This window comes from Monopterus albus, unplaced genomic scaffold (assembly GCF_001952655.1).
Source record: "Monopterus albus unplaced genomic scaffold, M_albus_1.0 scaffold64.1, whole genome shotgun sequence".
Classification (NCBI taxonomy): Eukaryota; Metazoa; Chordata; class Actinopteri; order Synbranchiformes; family Synbranchidae; genus Monopterus; species Monopterus albus.
The window spans coordinates 1399952-1409498 of NW_018127944.1; the positions used below are offsets into that span (position 1 = coordinate 1399952).

General features: G+C 40.8%; 1 protein-coding gene across 5 annotated transcripts in view; it reads left to right on the plus strand.

The window, feature by feature from the left end:
- The window catches only part of fgfr3 (fibroblast growth factor receptor 3), a 64095-nt gene extending 56991 nt beyond the window's left edge, over positions 1 to 7104 (plus strand). For all 5 annotated transcript variants that reach the window (XM_020604112.1, XM_020604114.1, XM_020604111.1 and 2 more), the window contains exons 15-18: positions 189 to 259; positions 3288 to 3425; positions 3969 to 4074; positions 4399 to 7104. In XM_020604112.1, coding sequence (XP_020459768.1) covers positions 189 to 259; positions 3288 to 3425; positions 3969 to 4074; positions 4399 to 4563 — 480 coding nt within the window. In that variant the 3' untranslated portion in view covers positions 4564 to 7104. The remainder of the gene's footprint in view (positions 1 to 188; positions 260 to 3287; positions 3426 to 3968; positions 4075 to 4398) is intronic.
- Positions 7105 to 9547: the final 2443 nt, after the last annotated feature.

Genomic DNA, 9547 nt, shown 5'->3' on the forward strand with positions numbered 1-9547 from the left:
GGTGGACTTACAGACATGCTTCTTTATACTTGGTCAGTGTGGCTGAGGTTCTTGTGATGAGGTTGAAGTTCAAGGTGTCATGGCAGGGCGAGGCTGAGCTCTGTGGGTTTGGCCACATGTTCGGCCGTCTGCTCTGTACAGAATGGTTCTGCTGACCGAGCGGCTCTGCTGTGCCACTGTTGTTGCAGGGTCGTCTTCCCGTGAAATGGATGGCTCCGGAGGCCCTGTTCGACCGGGTCTACACGCACCAGAGCGACGTGTGAGTTTGCACAAACTAACTATCCCATGCCAACTGTTTGCTCATGTGGAGCCGCAGTGCACCGTAGGAATCTGGGTGTTGAAATATCATGACTGAACATGTTAGCATCAATGTGAATATGGAATCATAGCATTCCCTCTCCAGATATCTCCCACTTGCTGAGCCTCTTGTGTATGAGCGGCTCCACATTCCTCACTGTGTTTGTTCTTTAACCTCCCAAAATGACATCAGGGGGAGACAGAAACACAACAGAGTGTCCAACATCTTACTGTTGTTTTATCAGTGTAAATCCAACCTAGCCCAGAACAGAGGGTCAGTGGATTTATCACAGGGTGTTCCTCTGGGCCTTATCCCACGACAATTCAAAGGCATCGGGGCGGTGGAGCCCTCCGATTGCTCCCATGGTGGCTGAGAAAAGGGAAGAAAGTGTGTTTTGGTGAGGGAGTCACAAAGTCAATCTGTGTTGCAGTAGCTGTGCCCCACCCCCACCCACCAGCTGTAGCCAGGCACTTTGTCCCCAGCACAGCCATCCAAGCTAAACATGGACCCCTGTCAACACTGGCTGGCTGTGTGATTACACTAGACTGGGAACAGGCCCATAGGAGAATCAGCCCGCTCTGTTATTTCAGCAGGTCTGGATTACAGAGTCAGTCCCCCCACCAAACCTTCTCCTCCCTTTTAACAGAAGTCGCTCCGCAGCCAGTTTACCCTCACACACCCCGGGAGACTTTGACTTTTGACCTGATGGTTTTTCATGAAAAGTGTTATACTGAGACAGACAGACGTCAAATAAAACACCCTAAAACAAATGTGTCCCAGGCAAGCAGCAAGAAAACAGCTGAATATGACAAAGCCGTAGCATACAGCAGCTCAAAAAAGAACAGTTGGCATTGCGGGTCCTGCAGTCATGTATTTAAGTTTCCCAGACAGTCACAGCTCTGAACTGGCAGTGAGAACACTCAGGAAGCTTTGTTCCACGCTGTGCAGAGAAACGTGCTCGTTCCAATTTTCCAAGTGACACTTTCTACCAGTTACAATAAATCCAATTTCACTTTTTAAACCTAACTCCCAGGGCTGTGCACGGTCGATACTGACCTTTTAATTTCTCAGCCAGTGGATTTTTAGCACTGGCAGTATCACGGAGGGGAGGATTTTATTTAAATGGCTTCAGAGGAGTCAACCTATAAAAGCTATGGTGAACAAACCTCGCTGGCACCTTCAGAGCAGCAGCTGTGGTATTTTTCATATGATTCAAGAAGGAAGGTTAACTGTTAAAACCAGAGATTAGACAATAGGTTTGTCAACTTTTTGCCACCTGGAAGGTTTCGCCAGTAACAGTTTTGATATTAGCAACAGAAAACCCAGGCCAATGAGAAATAATATTACGTCTGTGGCTGATGATCTTAGAGCCTCATTGTTCTGATAATGAGTAGAAGAATTTTATGTTTTATATTGTTTTACATACATACATCCTACGTGGCTTTGTTTCCAAGACTCAGCTCTTATTGCTTCAGGTGCCAATGAAAAATTAAGTGTTTACATCTTGATTAGCCGCCTAATAGACTGTGAACATGCATCTCTGACAAGCAGCAGCGAATGTAAACAGCTTCAGTCTGTGGCTGTGGTTGCTGCTCTTTCTGCTCTTTTCACTGCTTGTCCCTGAGATGGTCGTGAACCCGTTCTGACCCCAAAGACCTAATTTGCTTATGTCCAAAACAAAATAATGAGTTAGTCAGAGCAGTTCTCAGCCACAGCTTTGTCTTCAGTTTTTTCCTTTTTCCCTCTGAATTTTTCATTTCTCTCTTTGTGTGTGTGTTTGGATGATGAACTAGCCGGCTCAGTCAGTAGCGGCTGTTTTCCACCCTCTGGACCGGAGCGTGGATAATTAGATTAAGCCTGCTGAGCGCTGCAGTGGGAGGAGGGGTCTGATTCTGATTCACTGGACAAACGGCCGAACAATAGTACACTGGGTTAATAGACCGCCCATTATCTGATTACCTTCCTTCATTTTTTAGTCATTTGGGAATAATGCAGCAGTTTACTGGAGCTGCTGCCACGGAGAGAAAAGAAAGAGAAGTGATGGCCTAGTGCACGAGCTGGGCTGCAACCGTAGATACTGTACTGTGTAATACGTTTTCCATTCATGTTCTGTATTTTTGACCACTTCCAAGCAAATGTAGATGGAAGTGAATTAGTTGTTCACCTGTCAGAGGCTTATTTCACATAACAGAGTTCTCAAAATGTTTTCAGTATCTAGAGTATATTGCATTTCCAGAGTGGTTCACATGGACGGAGCTGTAGCTTGTATTGACCCGGTTTCAAAATAAGATTATTAACCTGTTGACACACAAACAAGATATGTAGCTATAGATATTCATCTGTTTTCAGTTGATGTTGCAGATTCAAATATGTGTTATTTGGTCAATGTTCAGTAATGTTGCTTGTGTGCATCAGCCCTTAAAACATAAGGCTGCTCATATACTGCCTTTTTCCTTATCGTGAACACTTCCACGAAAAGAACGAGCTGATCTGCTGACAGGTTTGGTGTGAGTCTCCACAGCTTCCAGAGCTCTGCTGTTACCCCAAACACCAGCAGTATCATCAGTCAGCCATTCTGTCTGTTGCACTGACTGACATGTTTCTTTATTATAACAATCATGGGCACTGCAGTGTAACCACACTCCGCATACACCATCTTGCTGCACAAGTCCTCACCAAATGTGTCTCAATCTGCAGCTGAAATCAAGCTAACAATTACCAACAAATGCCACTCTCGTTGCTTTATGATGAGTCTTTGGTTGTACTGTTGATTTTTACAAATATTGATTAACTGTCCCGGTCTATAAGAATGTCAAACTGATTCCTAAACTGAGTGCTGTTAACATTATTACAGCTCAGTGCTTCCCCCCCAAACAGATCAATCCCTTAATCTGGGAAAAGAAAGCCTGTTTCTGAACCTAGATTGCTTCAGTCAGTGTCTGTAGCCACTGTATACTGAATTTGAATTGCATTCTTTGTTTGGGTTCAGGTGGTCTTATGGGGTGTTGCTGTGGGAGATCTTCACACTGGGAGGTTCACCTTATCCCGGAATCCCAGTAGAAGAATTATTTAAGCTGCTGAAGGAGGGACATCGGATGGACAAACCTGCCAACTGCACCCATGAACTGTAGGTGTCTTTGTCTACAGGAGGCCAGTAAACCTGATCTGGGTAGGAAGGAAGGAGATGACACCACCAGTAAATTAGCATTATCATTATTAGTTCACTGTCTATTAATGATACCAAAGTGTTAAGAGGGCAGGTGTTTATTCTGACAATTATCAAACTGGCAAAAGTCTGTTTTTAAAAGAACTGTAACAAAATTTGGACAGTGTGAAACACTTTAGTTTAGCCATTAATACAGGTTTTTTCAGTTGCTTTGAAGGATCCATTAATCAGAATACAAGTTCAGCAGCTCAGCTTGTTATTCTCCTCATATCTGTACTTGTCACATTGTTGATCTCCTGCAATGAACAGTGAACAAAGTGAAAACTGGTTCAACCTGAAAAGGATGAAGTCTGTAGTTTGGTTTCATCTTAGTTACAGACCATTACCATCCAGCTGCAGATAAAGTTGACCCAAACAAGTCTCTGAAAATGTCACATCTAACATCTGACTTTAATTTTTATGGATGCTTTGCATAGTAACCAAGCGTCCATATGTGTATTTCAGGTATATGATAATGAGGGAGTGCTGGCACGCGGTGCCGTCGCAGAGACCGACCTTTAGACAGCTGGTAGAAGATCATGACCGGGTTTTATCAATGACCTCCACCGATGTAAGTCTCCCTGCAGCCCCGCTGCCCCTGGATAACATGGTAGCACCACAAAAATGTATCCACGATCATGAGTTAGAAATATTTTCATGTTTTACAGGAAGAGAAACGCTCTCTTACCTCAGCTTAAAAAATATAAACCAATATTCACAATGTCAAAGAAAAATGTAGATCACTTAAGAAATAAAGACATTAAAATACAATGATAAAAAGGGGTTAAAGGTTAAATAATAATTCTGAAACTAAGCAATAATTTAGGAGCTTTTTGCCCAAAGAAGAGATGTGACTGTGACACTTCTGTCTAACTTGTGACCTCTCCTCTGACAGGAGTACCTGGACCTGTCGGTGCCCTTTGAGCAGTATTCGCCCACCTGTCAGGACTCCAACAGCACCTGCTCCTCTGGTGACGACTCGGTGTTCACCCACGACCCACTGCCTGACGAGCCCTGTCTTCCCAAACAGCCTCCCAGTAACGGCATGGTTAGGACATAAAACCTGAGCTGGGTGGGGAGGGTTGGACATTAACCTCCTCTAACATTTTGTGATTAATCACCTCTCAGTGACACAGGTTCCTCAAGATATGGAAAGAAAAACTCTGCATGCCATCCTTCGACAGTGCTTCAGCTCTTCAGTTTGTCTTAAACTCTTGGTCAAAAATCCTCTTTTAACAAGATTTTCCTCATCTTCCTCCTCGTCCTTCCCCCAAAAGACTTTTTAAACATTGAAGGATTATTGTTTGCCGTTGTACCATGTTTGTGTTCTTCTTTTCAGAAATGAAATTATATTTTTGTACTTGGGCCAGTCTTTTGTTACAGACAATCTGTGCAGTGAAACCATTCTGTGCCTACTGGGATAAAACCTCCTGAGACAGAAAAAAAGACAAGAAAGGGATCAAAGAGGAGGGAATAAAGGGCATTGACCAGCGGTCCAGTAGGTGATGGCCATTTTCATCCTCTCATCTGCATGGAGCCCTTAGATTGTGATAAAAAGTTTGCAACCTGAAAGAGAAAATCCGTTGAGAAGGTACCAGCAAAGCCTGAATCGACCTCATGATGGGACTCGTTCTTCCGAAGATATTCAGTAACTTAACTTTTACTGAAGACGTTCAACAACAGGAAGAATTACAGGAGCATGTTTCCTCATGAATTTGCCCTTCCATTATCACAGTTCAGCATCCCAGAACAAATTCCTCATCAGACGTGAGGCACATTTTCAGGGCCATTCAGTAATAAGTACAGCAAGGTTCGGAGGGTTTTTGTGAATCTAGAAAATGATTTATTGTAAATATACAAATGCAAATATGTATCATAACGCTGTCCGCGGCCATGTGCATAAAAGACAAAAAAATTACTTTTTTTAAAGTATTGTTTTAGGATGGAAGTGTTGCCGTCTAGAAGACACTGTTACAACATGTAAGACATTTAACCATTTAAAGTGACACAGAAAAGGTTTATTTGAATAATTAAATTGTATATTTGTAAAGATATTTATAGACTTAACATGTGGTTCTTCAGTTCGAAAGACCTAGTTTAGGATTTTAGTACTGTACGCAAAGATTTTTATTTCGATTTTTTTGTAACTTATTTTACAACAGAACTGCGACGTTACTTTCACAACTGGCAGACTCCTCTGGTTTTTGATCAATCTTTTCTTGTTTGTTTGTTTACAGTTGTGAACAAAAAGAATGTATGACAGACCCGAAGATGATATTTGAGAGCGAGTGTGATTTGACCACCAGAGGAGGACTTGGACTGGACTGAAGGCTCCTGCTGACAGGAGCCGGATGGTCCAGATTCTGGTTTGAAAAGTTGACGTTTGCAATGTCAAAGCAACGATTAACTCTTGCTGGACAAGAAGTAGCAGCGTTTCGAGATATGTACCAGAGAGGCCTTTTAGTAAGTAGTGGATTAGTACGGAAAGACATATTGAACAACATCAACAACACCTAGCTGTGAATCATGAGAAGCCTTCAGACAACCTCAGCAGCTATCACACCATTTCACTGTTCAGACTGTGATGTTTAAAAGATTCTAGGACCTTTTGCCTCCTAGTGCATCACATGTACAGTAGATTAGCTTCTCATCATTTTCTCTGTGTCGAATGTATAAAGTGTAGTGTGTTCCAAAATCCATAATCCCACAGTGGAACACAAAATGCCCAAAATATGTATGCCTTATGCTAAAACATCAAATCCCACAATGCAATGCTACCCATTCCCCGCCCCCCCAAAATATGTCAGAGTTGTGCAAAATTGCACCAGCTAAACAATGAATTAACAAAAACAAAATCATTACACATTAGAATAGTCAGTGAAAAAGTGAACATTTCACAGAAATGATTAACTCCACTTCCCAAAATGCTTTTCAGTATCTATCAGCCAATGTGCTCAAACTTGTGGCATTTAGAAAAATGTTAACACATTAAAAAGAAACAGTGACGCTAGAGATTTTAAGAGCAAAATAACAAAAAAGAAATGTGAATGTTTCATCTTTTAAGCCAAACTTGTAAGGTTTATAAGATGCACTGCATTGTGGGGTTTTGAGTCCTGTAAGGGTGAAGACATGATCAGGTCTTATTTTTGTTTGTTTTTTGTCAGTGGCATTAATCTGGAAGAATCTCTCCCTCTTTGACTCTGAGCCTTGAAACTAAAATCTGACATTTATTAAATATATACAATAATAAAAAAATAGATACACCAAATGACAAAGAGGATACATAAACTCAAAGTATATAACCATGATGTGTTTGAACAGTGTTAAAGCATTTATGGGTGGATGGGTATTTTTCTTTTTAAATGTGCTTCCGAAGGCTTCAGACTTGTATAGTAACAGAAAATTGACAGGCTCGATGCTAATGTGTGTGTTGTGCCACTCAGCAGCCATGCGCACACTCATGGATAAAAACATTGTCCTTTTGTGCTCGAGTGTTGCTAGAAAACCTGCCTAGACACTTGAGATTTTATCGCTGCTCTATAGTATTAATCCCAAAATGAAGGCATGCCGTGTGATCTTAAGTTGCACAGCAAAAAAGAAATTATACCTTCCTGAAACTCCTTTTGTTGAGAAAAGTGCCAAATTAGTTTTAAAAGTTTATTTCGCTCACTTTCCCCAGGCTGCACCAAACTATTGCACTGTTGAATGTAGGGGGACTGAGAGAAGGATCATTGGATTGTGAAATGGATATCCCCACCCCACCCCCTTTATTATATGTGATAATCTCTCTAGCTGACCCCAGCAAAGTGTAAAGGTTGAAATGTTTACAGTCTGTTTTTAGCAGGGGTTTAGAAAGACGATTCGCTGATAAATGGAAACGGTGGCAACACTTCACTGTGCAGCAGTCTAACCCTAGTGTATGAATTGACAGTATGGAGGAAAACATAATTACCCAACAGGGCTGTGACAGTACTTAATGAAATCTTTGCTAAATAAAGTACTTAAGAATCAAATTTTACATTTTATTTTTTGCTACACTGGGAAAGTAATATGATTTTTAGCGCCTGTTGTGTGCTTTTTCATTGGCTTATACACCGAATCAAGGCCCTTGTAAAGTGAATGGTTACACAAAGTTGTTTTGTTTGTTTTAACCCAAATCTATGAAGTGCCTGGAATAATTTAGCGAACAAAAATGAGATTAATGGCTCATTCTGATCACATTTTGAATATATCAATGCAAAAAAAAAATGATAGAAAATAAAAGAACTGTTCTTACTAGCAGCAGGCTATGAAAGTACAAAGCTGATTTTTATGATTCTGAGTGGAAAAGATGAAAAACAAAAAGGCACTTCTGTAAAGGTTGGATGGATCTAATGACATGGATGGTGTTTTAGTTTATTTATTCTTCCATGCTGGGTAAAAGCTTTCCCTATGGTGAGAGTATTTTTATTCATCGCTATCGGCTTTTCAGTGTTGTTTTTCATTAAGGAGCCAGATGATGATGATGATGATGATGATGATTTACTTTACTAGACTCTGATGCCCCACCCCCACCCCCCAGAATCAGGCTTTGCTCCTGGTGTAATTTATCCTGTATTTTATTGTATTTGGATGCCCTCCCTGTCTTTTTGTTTCTGAATCAGTGACCTCTGTCTCCCTTTTGAACCAAGATGGATGTGTTGTTTTAACATTTGTAATGTGTCTTGTTTTTGGCAACAAATGTAAAGTGCAGCTGCATGTTCCACAGAAGAAAAAATGGCAGCCAACCACAGAATTTAGCCACTGTCTTTCATGGTTTTCAAGGGTTGGGTGTCTCATTTGGGAACTAGCAGAACTAGCAGTAGATTAAATGTCAGCACCTCACCAAAACCGAAGATAAATACAGTGATAGTTATATCATTTCCTCTGAATTATGATGATACTCCTTAACTAACTGGGGTGTTTAGTGTCCTATAATAGTCGTGTAGCTCCAAGCCTGAGAATAACAGAAATACCAAAATCCTAACTGTAGAAATATCAATATTGGCCTTGAGAACCTGAGACAAATGTGCTGCACAAAAGACAAATGTTAAAAACAACAAATCCTTCTTAAGCGTGAACATGTTTTCATTGCTATTGAAAGAATGAACCCCAGGGCCTCGTCAGGGAGGGGCTCTTACTGTACGTACAGTCACTCACTCTGACTGACTTATTTATTCTCTGTTCTGTGGAAACAAGAAGAAATTCAGGATTGAAGGTGAAGTGGGAGGAGAGGGGTGTTATCATGTACTAGCCAGTGAGCTTTCACACAGCTCTCCTCTGTTTTTCACCCCCTTTTCCTTTTATCATGCATTTCTAACCTGACAATGAGTTAGTCCAGAATAATTTTTCAAAACATGCTTTATGTTACTGTTGTACATGAATAGAGTTTTATGTATGTAATAATGTTTGAGAGGACATGAGTTCCATATACAGTTTATTTTACTGTCTTTCCGTTACATCGCGATTCATTTTGCATTCCGCTTCAGGTTTTTTACAACAATAGCGAGGCAAAGTCATGTTTGTTTTCCATCCCACATAATTTATTCTTCCTCCCTCTGTATTCATGTTTCTAACATAGAAAGATGGAACTAATCATTTGGCATTATTTGTTTTTTTTTTTTTTTTTTTTTGTAATTCATAGCTTGTTTGTTGCAGTGTACCTCTTTTGATCATGATGAATCCCCTGTAACATTCCACCACAACAACCCCTGTGGGCAAACATCTCCTACTGGGAAACAAGTGTTTCACAACTCTCTCTCCATGTCTCTGTCTCAGTCTCTCTGTGCCTGACAAACTATGCTGTCAAAAAAGGTTTTCAATAAACATGTTATAATAGAGTTTGCTGTCAACGCCGTGTCTGTCACTGAGAGCCTGGACCTGCAAAACAAACTGTTCCCATGGCAAAATGAAGTCAAACAAAACTCCAAACAGACTCACGGTGAGCAAATCAGAGGTTTAGAAGTTTATGTTAATGAAATGTAACCAAAATACCACAGAGTACACACTCATGTGAGTTTACTTTG